The following is a 14233-nucleotide window of genomic DNA, read 5'->3' as shown; positions in this document are numbered from 1 at the left end:
GCATGTTTTTTGTTTTGTTAAAAAAAAGTTCTCACAAATAAGGAAGCGGGGATTTAGAAGTGGTGATGCAAAAGAGGGAAGGCCTGGGGTGGGGCTGGGCTGTCAGGGGTAGGGGCAGTAGTGTCTCCTTCACCCCCACGCCTGGTGTCATCTCCTGAAGAGGGACAGACGGTCACATTCCAGAACAGGCGATGTGTCCTCTACCGTGTCTGTTCAACTGAAAAGAAAATGTGGCGGTTAGAATAAGACATGAGAGCCCGGCCGGTGTGGCTCAATGGTTGAGCATAGACATATGAACCAGGAGATCACGGTTCGATTTCCAGTCAGGGCAATGGGATTGCAGGATCGATCCCCAGTGTGTGTGTGTGTGTGGGGGGGGGGGGGGGTGGTGCAGGAGGCAGCCGATGAATGATTCTCTCTTATCACTGATGTTTCTCTCTCTCTCCCTCCCTCCCTTCCTTTCTGAAATCAATACATATTTTAAAAAAAGAAAAGAAAAAGAGTAAGACAATGGAAAGAAAAGGTGCGGTTGGCAGAAACACATGCTCTTGCATGCAGATGTCTATGTAGTGTCTGGTCTAAAGAGCAGACTTGGGGGAGTGAAGAGATCCCAAGTAGACGTGAACTAAACATTACAACAGGGTGTCGAGTTCAGGGGGCATGAGCTAGTCAGGTGCCCATTATGTACTAGGGGCTTTACCCACATAATGAGATTTAAGCCAAACACAGTAAGAAACAAGAATTTCACGAGGTGGGGCAGCTGGTTCACGTGATCAATACTCACTGTAGGAGGAGATGTCTATCTCATCAGGCAGCTCACTAATATTGACCTCAAAGCGATCCTGCACATCATTGAGGATCTTGGCATCATTCTCATCTGACACAAACGTGATGGCCAAACCCTTGGTACCAAACCGGCCTGCTCTGGCCACCTGGAAGGAGACAGAAGGTAGGACAGGAAGACCCAAAAGAAGACAACACCCAAAAGGAGGAATGAAGATGTATGCTATGAAGACATAGAAAATAAGGGGCAGGCGAGGTCACTGAATGGCCCGTGGGTGCGGGGCTTACCCGATGCAGGTAGGTGTCAGAGTCCTCAGGCATGTCGTAATTAAAGGCAATGTTCACCCTCTCGATGTCCATGCCTCGGCCAAACAGGTTGGTAGCCACAAGAATTCGTCGTTGAAAATCTTTAAATTGCTGATACCGAGAAAGCCTTTGTGAGAAAGGAAATTAGAAAATGATGAGTCCTTTCTCTTAAGTCTCTTCCTCCCAAGAACACAAAATATCTTGCCCATTTCCAACTCACCTCTCCTCCTGGGGCATCCCGCGGTGGATGGCGATGGCTGGGAAGTTCTGCTCCACTAGGAGCTGGGCCAGGGCGATGCAGCGCTGCACAGACTTCACAAAGATCACCACCTGTGTATATGTGTGTGTGGTGATGTGGGTCCATGTAATTGTGAGGTTATATGAAAAAGGAGTTTTTAGTAATTACTCTTTAAAAGCAGTGGTCGGCAAACTCATTAGTCGGCAGAGCGAAATATCAACAGTACAACGATTGAAATTTCTTTGGAGAGCCAAATTTTTTAAACTTAAACTTCTTCTAACACCACTTCTTCAAAATAGACTCGCCCAGGCCGTGGTATTTTGTGCAAGAGCCACACTCAAGGGGCCAAAGAGCCGCATATGGCTCGCGAGCCGCAGTTTGCCGACCACTGTTCTAAAGGAATTCCTCAGTCCCTATCACGTTTCCTCTTCTGCTCTAAATGTAACCTTACCCCAAGTCTAGATAAATTTTATTACAAATAAACTAATAGCCCTGGCTGGTTTGGCTCAGTGGATAGAGCATCGGCCTGTGGACTGAAGGGTCTTGGGTTCGATCCCGGTCAAGGGCACATGCCTGGGTTGCAGGCTCGATCCCCAGTGTGGGGTGTGCAGGAGGCAGCCAATCAATGATTCTCTCTCATCATTGATTTATCTATCTCCCTCTCCAAAAAAAACACACACACAAAAATCCTACCTAACAGGTAAAGTGATTAAACACATCTCCTCAGTAAACAGTACATGAGAACCAAATTTAAAAACCTAAACGGATGATCAACACATTTCAGAACCGTTACAACCTTATTAAAACGCTTTTAAGGATTTTATTTTGAGGTTTGCTTTTATTTACTGAGTACCTGTCTGTGCCAGCAACGGAACAGAACAGCAGTTCCCACCTTGCTCATGCTCAGCTCCAAGACATTTATATTCTTCTTTAAAAGAATTTCATGGCCCTCACTGGTTTGGCTCAGTGGATAGAGCGTCGGTCTGCGGACTGAAGGGCCCCAGGTTCGCTTCCAGTCAAGGGCATGTACCTTGGTTGCGGGTACATCCCCAGTAAGGGGTGTGCAGGAGGCAGCTGATCGATGTTTCTCTCTCATTGATGTTTCTAACTCTCCATCCCTCTCCCTTCCTCTCTGTAAAAAATCAATTAAAAAAAAAAAAAAAAAATTTCATGTCCTGCCAGCGTGGTTCAGTGGTTGAGCATTGACCTATGAACCAGGAGGTCATGGTTTGATTCCTGGTCAGGGCACATGCCCAGGTTGCGGGCTCAATCCTCAGTGTTGGGGGTGCAGGAGACAGCCCATCCATGATTCTCTCATGATGTTTCTCTCTCCCCCTTCCTCTCTGAAATCAATAAAAACATATTTTAAAAAAATTTTTTTCACTTAAGCCCTGGCCTGGAGGCTCAGTCGGGTGGAGCATTGTCCAGTACACCAAAAGTTGTGATTCGATTCCCAGAGTACATGGGGAGGTTACAGGTACGATCCCTGGTTGCAGCGCACACAGCGAGGCAACAAATTGATGTCTCTCTAAAGTCAACAAAAATATTCTCAGGTAAAGATTTAAAGAAAAGAAAAACATTTCACGCCCTGACTGGTTTGGCTCAGTGGATAAAGCTTCGGCCTGCGGACCGAGGGGTCCCGGGTTCGATTCCGGTCAAGGGCATGTACCTTGGTTGAGGGCACATCGCCAGAGGGTGTTGCAGGAGGCAGCTGATCGATGATTCCTTCTCATTGATGTTTCTAACTATCCCTCTCCCTTCCTCTCTGTAAAAAATCAATGAAATATATTTTAAAAAAAAGAAAAAAATTTCACTTGAGAGACTTGTCTCCACCATCCTCTCACATCACCTATGTGGTGTCCTCTACAACAGGGTATTGAACACAGATCTCTGCTACAGTTGGAGACGTGCTCATTCTCCCACTGGACCTGGAACAACTGACCTGGTTGAACTCAAGGACATCCAAAAGGTCAAAGAGCTTCCGGTTCTTCTCGTTGTCCTTCAGTTTCACGTAGTACTGCTGCAACCCATGCAGCGTCAGCTTCGTCTCATCATCCACGAAGATCTCCATTGGCTGAGGGGGAGGGGGGAAGTAGGGGTGGGGAACGGGAGGAGGGCAGAGTGGGGGGGTTAAACCTGGGGGGGTGGAGGAAGTTGATCTCCAATACACCCCATGGGGGGAATGGGGAGAAGAGAAGACTGAAAACTTCACCCCACTCCCAAAAGCATGCCCATTTTCACATGGTCTCTTCCACCTTTGACCTAATTTCCTATCAATGGAGTTCTAAGAATGCCCAACTGAAAACTGTCAGAGGAAGGAACTTGCAGGGAGGGACAGGAGCAGAGAAACCACCCCATGGCAAGATGCCATTACCTCAAATGGAGGCGGGGAAAGAACGTCAGTAGAAGATTCTCAAAGGGAAACACGATTCAAACACCTGGGAAAGCATGGAAAATACTGCCTGGACGTCAGAATAATTCCATCCAAGCAAGTGTAAGAATGTGGGGAGGACGAGGACTGCTCCATCTGAGTGCTCTCTCCGCTGGGAGCCACATTCCTCGTAAAGAGGATGGGAACCCCTCGATGGACATGATCAACATGCCATGAAAGGAGAAGCAAAAACAATTCAAAATGAGAAACAACTTGCCCTCAACCACAAGGGCATAGCTCTAGATGACACTGGTCTCTGAGCTAAGACTCAAGCCACGGCAGTGTCACGTGGAAGGCATCAGTAAGTGGTGCTAAGAAATCAGAGTTGCCTGGCTCAGGGGTTGAGTGTCGACCTACAAAGAGGAGGTCGCGGTTCGATTCCCAGTCAGGGCACGTGCCTGGGGTTGCAGGCTCAATCCCCAGACAGCTGATCAATGATTCTCTCTCATCATTAATGTTTCTATCTCTCTTTCTCTCTGAAATCAGTAAAATATTTTTTAAAAGAAATTCAGAGCTGCAGATATGCACTTATGTTTTTACCCTTGAAGGGGAGGAAGGTAGCATCAAAAAAGACAAATTACATTTTTTTAATAAAATAAAAAAATTTTAAAGATAGAAATTGAGACAAAACCCAACTCCAGAGCCCAAATTTCCTAGCACTCTTCACTACCTTGGGAGCATAGTTAACATTAAGACCCAGGGGAAAGGCTGTGTGTTACACGAGACAGCCAGAAGCCGGGCGCAGAGGCAGGCTTTCCAAAAAGAAGTTCTGTGGCCTCCAAAACTCACGGCAGCCCAAGTCCAGCTACAGACAAGGAGCTATCAACCCATGGGAGGAGCAGAGCAGGGAGGCAAAGGACACTCCACTGCTTACACAGGGGCGCCTAGCCCAATCCTAACCCACCTGGTCACAGCAAGTGGAGCGCTTCCCTTTCCCTGTCCCCTCTCCCGAGCATTACATAGAAAGGGAAAATCTACCATCCCGTTCAGGACACTCCTCCCCACCCCACACATATGGTGGAAACAAGGAGCACGGCACGCCTTGGTTCAGGAAAAAAACCGGGAACAGAAAAAGAGGCTGGTTTGGTCCTCATCTTCCTGGTCAGGTTTCCCCGCGGCCTCCGCTGCCGCCATCCACGCCGGTGCCGTCTGAATTCCCCCGCTGCGCCACAGTGCTTCTCTCTGCTGCTGGCTCATGGCTCACATCAACCGAGGTTCCACGTGGGTGCAAGGAGGTTCGGGTGGGAAGGCGTAGGGGATCGGGGATTGAGGTGCCAAAGGCCCCTACCCCTGGAGGTGGGGAGGGAGCGGATTCATTTGTGCTGTTTGCTCTTCGTTTGCACATGCCTTGCCATCTGTCTGTCCCTCTCTTGCTCTCCTGCCACCGGGAGGTTACGAGTTTTGGGGAGCAGAAGGCTCCAGTTGTATGCTTGATGCCACCTTGAGGGTGCGTGGCTGTAGGGGATGTGTAGGAGACGACGGGTGGGTGGTAGGGCAGAAAACCATGCCCTCCCCCAAAAGGGAGAAGAGGTTCAAAAATGCTGTGATTAAAAAAAAAAAAGTCGAACACTACCCGCTCTCACGTTAACCCGACCAAGTCTTCCGGAATTTCCCTGGCACCCGCGCAGACCCTAACGCTAGCTGTCTCTGCCTCTGTGGTCTCTTCAAGGAGTCATCACTCCCAGATGGGCTCGTGCCCTTCTTGGTGCTTGAAGGACAGGGAGTCTGGAGGGAGCGGGCCCGCAGGGGAGGAGGCAGTGGGCGGGAGTGGAGGGAGAGAAGGGAGAAGGTATTTACGTCTTGCATGAACTTGCGGCAGACGGGGCGGATCTCTTTGCTCAAGGTGGCACTGAACATCATGACCTGCTTCTCGTGGGGGGTCATGCGAAAAATTTCCTGGACATCCCGACGCATGTCTACAAGGAAAGGGAAAAAGCAGCATGTCATAAAGACCTCCCAATGAGGTCGAGACCATTGGAAACGGGCAAGCAGAGTCCATTCAAGGCAAGATTTGCCTCAGGTCTCTCTCTACTCTATTTCCTCTAACCCTCACGAAATCACAACCATAGTAATACTAGTACGTTAAAAAAAGCAATGAATTTGGAATCAGAATCCAGTTGTGTGTTTTAAACAGGCAAGAAATATGAGGAAGCCCCAAAGCCTATAACAACGAAACAGGGAGAGAGCCCACCACGGAGGCCCCAAGAATAAGACCTTTGAAAACACTTTACAAGACCCTTCTCCCTACCCTCCCCAAGCCCCGGCTACCTACAAGTACGGCACACCTGTGATATTCCAGCTGCCAGAGTCTGCTCCCTGCTTCCTCTGGATCACTTCCCTACCAGCCAGGAAATATGACATCTATACCTGAAGCCCACCTCATAGCTTGCCATCTAGAACAGCCAAAGATCATTTGGAATGACTTACCCCTAAGGCTACATCCACCCCTATTCTCTCCTTCACCAAATTTGAGTTCTTAGAGAATATTTTCTGTGACCCCACTTAGCACACTAGAATACCAAGCCACACAAACGCCCAGCAACACTCTCATTAATCCTAGAACTTAAGTCTACAGATCTATTCAGCTAGAAATTCTCATGATATATGCTGTGCGAGGATGTCAGAGGGTAGACCGTCCCCTCCTCCAGTTTGGCATCTCCCCTAAGACATCCAGTAGAGGGATCTGTAAAGGAAAAGGTGATGTGACGGAGGTCACCGCCAGCGAAGTCCCTCCTCTTGAAGATAAACACCCAGCACAGAATGGAAGAACAGAACGCCCTTCTCCCTGAGCACGACAGCTGCTTAAAGAGCACGATCAAGACCAACCAAGGGAGCCAGAGCCCTTGTGAGGGTGGCAAATGAAGGGTCGTCCTGCACGACAGTGCTCCTGTATCAACCGAACAGCACTTGGTTCCAAAGGCCCAGTCCCAGCACTGCCACTCACCGAGTTGTTCAAGCATCTTATCACATTCATCCAAGATAAAGTGTTTAATGTGTTTGAGGTTGAGGCTCTTATTTCGAGCTAAGGCTAGGATGCGGCCAGGGGTCCCCACGACGATATGCGGGCAGTTCTTCTTCAGCACCTCTTCATCCTTCTTGATAGACAGACCTCCAAAAAACACTGCCACCTGCCAGCAGGGAGAAGAGTGTCTCACAATGAAACGACGATTCCAGTCTCTCCACAGTCCCCAATCTTCCAGTTTCATCTAAACCACTTCTTGAACATTTCAGAGCTGAAAGGAACATTAAGGGCCATCTAACCTAAAATTACTATATCCCCAACACTGAGGGAGAAACCAGTGACTTGCCTGAGGCTACAGGGCTGACCTGAGCACTCAGGACAAGCCTCCAGGCCCTCCGCCTTAACCTAACCACTTCCTTCCCAGGACTCTTAAGACCAGGCTTTGCTCTAAGAACGAGAACAGCAGGAATCACCAGGTCAAGGACCACCACAAAGCTCAGGGAACATCAAGTTTTCCTAACTCAACCCGGATTTTTAAACTCCTTTGTACAAGCCCTATGAAATTACTGATTCAGGCTAACCATATTACTCCATATTAAAACCATTAGGGGAATGGTTGTTGAGGATCTGGGCCTTAGTACAATATAACACCAAAAACTGCTTTCTAGTTTCAAGAGGGGAAGATCAAGGAATCAGGCTATCATAACCCTCGTCCTATAGTAAATCTAAAAATCACTAAATGTGGGATACCTAGGTTTACAGCAAAACAGGAGATACACAGGATACCCATGAAGAATTCTTGCCAAAAAATTTGTTTACAGGAAGTATTGGGAGGAAAGTACAAGCTAACTACCATAAAGGAGTAACGAGACAAGCCCTGGCAGAGTGGCTCAGTTGGTTGGAGCATCGTCCTATACACCAAAAAGGTTGCAGGCTCAATTACAGCCAGGGTCAGGGCGCCTACAGGAGACAACGGATGGCTCTCTCCCCACTTCCTCTCAAAAAAATAAAACTAAAAACATCAATGAAAAACATAACCTCGGGTAAGGATTTCAAAGAGTTAACTAGAGGAATCCAGAGGTAGGGCATTCTGTAGAACGGGCCCAGCCTCTTCAAGTCACTGTAGCATAATTTTGGGCAAAAGAAAGTATCATGACAATTTGTATTTGATCTTGACACCAAGAATATAGGCACAAAGGTGATGAGTTGGACCTATACACCTAGTCAAATGGCTAGGAGGAAGTGCAATCCTAGCTCATCACAGAGCTCAACGATAAATGTTTCCATAGATTTAACAATGGAAGCTTGTTCCTGGTTTCCAAGTTTTAGAATCAACCCAGACAAGACTGCTTGGAGAAAGGACAGAAGTCAATGCTATTGACACAGACAGTGTAAAAACAGAGGTGTACACAATGTGGACACCTACATATATATACAGCATTCAGAACATACTTAGAGAATTAGAATTAATGTTGCAAAAAAATGTAAATGAGCTGAGTAAAAAAGGCCTGTAACTGGTCAACTGAGGAAATAGTGCCTAATACTTCCATTTTACAGAACCAGCAGAATTTTCAAAGAAGGGTAACAGTGACTCGCTTCTGTGAAGCAGGGCTAGAGATGGGAGAACACGAACCCTTTCACTGTGAGGCCTTGCAGAGTTCTGAGGCCTTCTTACCAGGCAGCTACCACCAGCACCACACTTAAGTTGTTAACATTATTTCTAAATCACAGTAACAGGGTTGCAGGCTCTATCCCTGGTAAAGGGCATGTAAGAGGCAGCTGATCAATGTTTCATCCTCACATCCATGTTTCTCTCTCTAAAAAAAATCAATTAAAAACGTGAATATATAACAGGAAAAATTATAACAATCTGAGCAAAAGTTTTCTTTTTTGTTTGTTTTGTGTTTTGTTTTTGTTGATTTCAAAGAGAGGAAGGGAGAGGGGGAGAGAGATAGGAAGATCAATGAGACAGAATCGTTCATCAGCTGCCTCCTGCACACCCCCTACTGGGGATCCAGCCTGCAACCCAGACCAGGAATCAAACTGTGACCTCCACAGGTTGATGCTCAACCACTGGGCCACACCGGCAGGGTTGTGTTTTGTTTTGAAATAAAGCTTTGGTTAGTAAAGCCATAACCTGGAGGTAGCTTTCATTTTCAACCATAAAGAGTTTTTTCTCTTTTTAAGCTTCACTCAGTATGTTATTAGTACTGATACAATTTTTAAAATAATTCTTTATTGTTACATACGTCCCCCTCCCCCCACACCCCCCACCCCAGTCTTTCATCACCCTATTGTCTGCCCCTTCCCCCCCGAGATTCCGCACTCTGTTCCATGCTTCCATGTCTCTGGATCCACTCCGTTCATCAGTTTATTTTGTTACTTAGATTCCACATATGAGTGTGATCATGTGAGACTGGTCTTTCTCTTACTGACTTCTTCCTTTTTTCTTTTTAAAAAAATATATTTTGTTGATTTTCACAGAGAGGAAGGGAGAGGGATAAAGAGACAGAAACATCGATGAGAGAGAAACATTGATCAGCTGCCTCCTGCACGCCCCTACCTGGGGATGTGCCCGCAACCAAGGTACATGCCCTTGACCGGAATCGAACCCGGAACCCTTCAGTCCCCAGGCCGACGCTCTATCCACTGAGCCAAACAGGCCAGGGCTTACTGACTTCTTTCACTTAGCATGATACTCTCCAGGTCCCTCCATGCTGTCTCACAGGGTAAGAGATTCTTTTTTACTGCTGCATAGTATTCCATGGTATAAATGTACCACAGATTTTATCCACTCATCTACTGATGGGCACTTGGGCTGTTTCCAGATCTTAGCTATTGTAAATTGTGCTGCTGTGAACATAAGAGTGCATACATTCTTTCAGATTGGTGTTTCGGGTTTCTTAGGATATATTCCTAGAAGGGGGATCACTGGGTAAATGGCAGATCCATATTTAATTTTTTGAGGAAAATATACTATTCTTCACACCATCCTAACCAGGAAGATTGGAAGTTATAAATATCAAGGTTATACCATGGAGAACAACTTAAGCCAACTTTGTTATGGCTCCCAGACATTTTTAATCTTCTGCCACTTTTAAATAATTCTCAAAATTCACATCAAACTAGAGCAATTTTGGAGTTTCAGCATTCTCTTGCCATACACCCCCAAATTCTCAAACTGTCACCCAAAGCACACTGAAATGATTCTAAGTGTCAGCTTAAGAAAGCAGTAAGCAAAAGGGTGGTCCTGCGGAAACTTCCTCCACAGTCCAACCACCCAGTCTCCTAATGCACAAGCATATTTACACACTGTGTTAAAAAATAAGACAGGAGGAACCCAGCTGGTGTTGCTCAGTGATTGAAAGTTGACCCATAAACTAGGAGGTCACAGTTCAATTCATCAGGGCACATGCCTGGGTTGAGAGCTCGATCCCCAGTACGGGGTGTGCAGGGGGCAGCCGATCAATGATTCTCTCTCCCCCCTTCCTTCCTCTCTGAAATCAATAAAAATAAAAGTTTGAAGGAACTTACTATTAGATGTAATTGAGGTTCACATACAGGTATTGGAATTTAACATCTGTGGGACATGAAGACTGCTGGTCTGTAAGTCCCAAATGCCTCCAATTATCCACACCCTCATTCTCCCCGGGCTCCTTACCCTGGCTTACCTTGACATTGGGCATGTACTTAGAGAAGCGCTCATACTCCTTGCTAATCTGAAAAGCCAGCTCCCGGGTGTGACACATCACCAGCACAGACACCTTGAGGGGTAAGTAGAAAGAAAGTGTCTCCCTTCACTATCCCTCTGGGGAAGTGACTATCACAAAAACATACCTGGCAGATCATAAATGACTTCAATTCTGAGATCTAAATCATTAACCCCATGACTACTACAAAATATTCCCCAGGGCCTCAAGGGCGACAGAGGTCATCTGAGCAACAAGCACCCATGGTTGTGAATACATCACGTAGCTGAGCTAAAAACACTCTGCCCCAACATTTCTAACCCAAACGCCCTCCCCAATACTTTCCCCAACTGTACCTGCCCAGTAACTGGCTCCAGCTGCTGCAGTGTGGCCAGCACAAACACTGCCGTCTTTCCCATGCCCGACTTGGCCTGGCATAAGACGTCCATTCCCAGAATGGCCTGAGGGATGCACTCATGCTGAACTAAATATAGAAAAAAGATAAATTGGGCTTCAGTCTCCAGATAACATTTTTCACCAGCCACACCCATTTCATGCCGCCGAATTAAGTGGTTTTTGTCACTTTCTACCTCTGTGCTCCTTCAAATTCATCTCCAAATCAGACTCTCCTAGTCCTTTCTAGCTTTAGCTTCCTCCAGCACCCACCAAACCCCCTCCCATGCCACCCCCCAACCACCCATTTGCATCTACCAACAGCCCACCTTTGGTGCTTCTGGCTGCCCTTATTTTCCTTCATCTTAACCCATGGCATTTGCACGCCTGCTACAGGCCATATCTCCTGCTTAGACTGCCATCCTTTGGATCATGGGACCCTGCAACCTTGCACTAAATGAAGGACTTGGTACCTGACCCAGAAGCCAACCACCTTTAGAACAGCCATAAAGGTTTCCAGAGACCAGAGTTGGCCTGGCCCAAAAGAGAACTAAAAGTGCAACCAACTCCTCTCTGGAATTTAAAATTACAAGTTAAAGTGACAAAATTCAAAACGAGAAGACAAGGGGAAAAACCAGTCACAAAAATGAACAGCAGACCTGTAAGTTGCTTTTGTTTCATGCTACCCTGTCCTATATAATAAAAGGGCAATATGCAAATTGACCAAATGGTGGAACAACCAGTCGCTATGATGTGCACTGACTACCAGAGGGAGCGCTGCTCAGCCAGAAGCCGGGCTCCACCAGTGAACGAATTTCGTGCACCATGAATAAAGGACAACCTATATAAACCTCTTCTAATGCTAAAACAGTTTCTGGGACTCCTGGTACTTCCTTACTTCCTGGTCTATCCTAAATGCAGGTCTGTATCACTGAGGGACCATGAACACATCTGTTTCAGGATCATTAAAGTGCCTTACAAGTACTCTATGCCCAAGAGAAAATTTACCTTCTGATGGATGCTCAAAACCACAGTCAACAATGGCCCGGAGCAACTCTGGCTTGAGCAGGAAGTCCCGAAAGCCAGAGCTATGGATGGAGACGTAGGAGCCCTTCACATCCTTCTTGGCAGGGGCCTCAGCCCCATCTCCCCCAGCTGCGGTCTCCACCTCGTCATCTTCATAGTCCAAGAGCTCATTGTCCACATCGTTCTCCGCCATAACTGGGCCGGCAGGGGGAGGAGGGAGGGTCTCTGAATGGGTTCACGCAGATTAAGTGAAAACAAAGGAGGAAAGTGGGGCTTAAGGAATAGAAGATACACTAGTTTCTGACAGAAGAGCTAGGGAAGAAAAAAAAAAAAAAAACAGGAAAAAAAGGACATCAGTCATGAGCAGAACCTTCGCCACTTCTTTTCCATCTCCACGCCCTTCCCACTTTCCCTAAACTATGAAACCTTTACCTGGGTGAAACAGTAACAAAGAAACACAAAACACAAAGGGCAAGAGTAATAGGGACTGGGAAAGGGGTTCCAGGGGAGGTGGTCAGGTCACAGGCTCCAGCAAGACTAGGATCAGATGGTGGGAGAGCAGCTTAGGAACTCGTCCCTAACGGCGGGGAAAACGAACAGGTGAGGAAAAGCAGATGGCAGGAGTGGAGAGGAGAGAAGGGAGGCAGTTCCGAAACCCTCCACGGAAGACCCGCGCTTCCCTGGCCTCAAGCTGTCAAGCCCCCGCGTAGCAGCCATCAGTCCAGGGTGATAGATGAAGGTCATCACTGCGCAGAGCGCTCACCTCTCAACATGAAAACATCATGTGGCTGCCGTTCACCCCCACAGCCCACCAACCTCCCACTCAGTAACCCCACCTGCGGCTTAAAACTCCGTGTAATTAGTCAATGGCGGGGGTGGCTCCGCCGAAAGCAATATCCACCTCTCCATCACACAATGTGTCAGAGGCAGAGAGGACGGCCTCGGCCTGCAGGCGAGCCTTTACCGAGCGCCTCCACCACCGCTGCGTCACTCCTCAGCTGAGACTCTCCGAAAACACACATCTCCCGAAAGCACTTGCAAAGCGCTCCCAATAAACGTGGGCCAGTCGAGGTAGGAAGTCCAACTAGGCCTAGAAGCGGGCTCCTCCGAGTCCCACGCCGGCCGAGAGAACCCAGAAACCAGCGGAGGGGAGGAGAGCCCCGCCCAGCGCCGCCTCTCCCCGTCGCTAGGGCCTTTAGGAAACGAGGCCGCCGGAGGAGCGGAGAGCTAAGGGGACACAATGGCGCGAGGCCACCATCTTGGATTGAGCCTTTTTAGCTTCCCTACCTCCCCCCAGGTGCTCTTTGCTCTCGAAAGGGATGCAAGTGATGAAAATAACGACCCAACGAGGCCCCAGCGACCAGGCCATCGCCTGTGGAAGGGGTATCAGGACTCCATACGGTAGGATGGCTGCAGGGAAACGCAGATGGAAATGGATGGTACCGAAGGCCAAATCTTACCTGAGCAAGGCGAACGCGTATGGCGGCAGCAACAGCGACGAAGGAGGCAATCTGCTTCCACTTCCGGTTCCCAGTTTCCCTCTACCCCGGCCTCCCGCCTTCTCGGCTGCTAGCGTCAGGCTCAAGGGACCGGAAGAAGGACCTTCCGTGGTTCTGTAGTTCCGGGGGCTCTGGGGTTGCCTTTAGAAACTGCCTGTCTGAAGTTTTTTTAAAAAGCCACTTCTAACTCCTTCGCTATTGCCCGTAACAAAAGACATAAAGGAAACTAGCATCCCCTTTCTCTTGTTCCACTTTTCTCCACGCCCCTCGCTTCCTCGTTTAGGTTCTTGCCACGCAGGTCTTCTCTCTGGGCACCCCTCTGTGGCGAGCGAGGCTGGCGAGGCTGGCGAGGCTGCGGGTTCCCACGGGGTCCTCGGCCCGGTAGTCAAGGTGACCTGGGGCGTCCGCGTTGGAGATAGGCAGCCGTGGGGACCATGGCCTGACATTTGCCCAAAAGTAGTGTTGGCCCATATAGCACATGTCCCAAGGGCCCTAAGCTGGTGGGCAGGGGCTGCGAGTCAAGGCGTTCTGAACTCAGAGTGGGAAGGGGGTCTAGACTGGGCCCCAAGTTAAATGATAGGGCTTGAGGGTTATGCAACATTCCCTAAGTACTGTTAATGCCACTAGAATGTTCTTAGCCCCACCCCAATAGCCCCATTGTTCAGCCTGGATTTTTTCGTGAATGAAGCATCTGATACCCTGTCTTTGATATGCTATAGAAACCGGACTTGATGTCTGCTGCTTGACAAAAATGACAAACGTTTGGCCCTGTCATTGTTATTAAACAATCATTTAACAGTGAGGAGTGGAGACCATTATTCCCATTCCATTAACAAGCACAGACTGGCTGAAACCGGTTTGGCTCAGTGGATAGAGCGTCGGCCTGCGGACTGAAGGGTCCCGGGT

The 14233-nt window shown here is 48.1% G+C and overlaps 1 protein-coding gene across 5 annotated transcripts; it reads right to left on the bottom strand.

Moving 5' to 3' along the window:
• Window position 1: 1 nt before the first annotated feature.
• On the bottom strand, window positions 2-13427 carry DDX39B (DExD-box helicase 39B). Of its 5 annotated transcripts, none has more exons than XM_080666255.1 (11): window positions 13289-13427; window positions 11811-12140; window positions 10766-10893; window positions 10392-10484; window positions 6703-6886; window positions 5556-5674; window positions 3270-3401; window positions 1310-1419; window positions 1072-1216; window positions 785-932; window positions 2-217 (listed from the first exon to the last, which is right to left on the bottom strand). In XM_080666255.1, the coding sequence occupies exons 2-11, from the start codon at window positions 12019-12021 to the stop codon at window positions 201-203; spliced, it is 1287 nt and encodes a 428-aa protein (XP_080522381.1). In that variant the 5' UTR covers window positions 12022-12140; window positions 13289-13427; the 3' UTR covers window positions 2-200. The 5 variants fall into 5 exon arrangements, with proteins under 5 accessions (XP_080522381.1, XP_080522383.1, XP_080522380.1 ...); XM_080666257.1 differs by having other exon boundaries at window positions 11811-12053; window positions 13289-13411; XM_080666254.1 differs by having other exon boundaries at window positions 12665-13294.
• Window positions 13428-14233: the final 806 nt, after the last annotated feature.

The sequence above is a fragment of the Plecotus auritus genome (genome assembly GCF_963455305.1).
Source record: "Plecotus auritus genome assembly, chromosome: 4".
NCBI lineage: Eukaryota > Metazoa > Chordata > Mammalia > Chiroptera > Vespertilionidae > Plecotus > Plecotus auritus.
The sequence above is the reverse complement of the archived record's forward strand: the minus strand, read 5'-3'. Positions and strand labels throughout refer to the sequence as shown.

Coding starts and splice junctions, on each gene's coding strand:
- DDX39B (XM_080666253.1), bottom strand. CDS start 13,197: ATGGCCTGGTCGCTGGGGCCTCGTTGGGTCGTTATTTTCATCACTTGC. Junction 10,894..11,810: donor TTTTGAGCATCCATCAGAAG/GTAAATTTTCTC, acceptor TTCTATATTTAG/TTCAGCATGAGTGCATCCCT. Junction 933..1,071: donor CTGACACCTACCTGCATCGG/GTAAGCCCCGCA, acceptor GTCTCCTTCCAG/GTGGCCAGAGCAGGCCGGTT.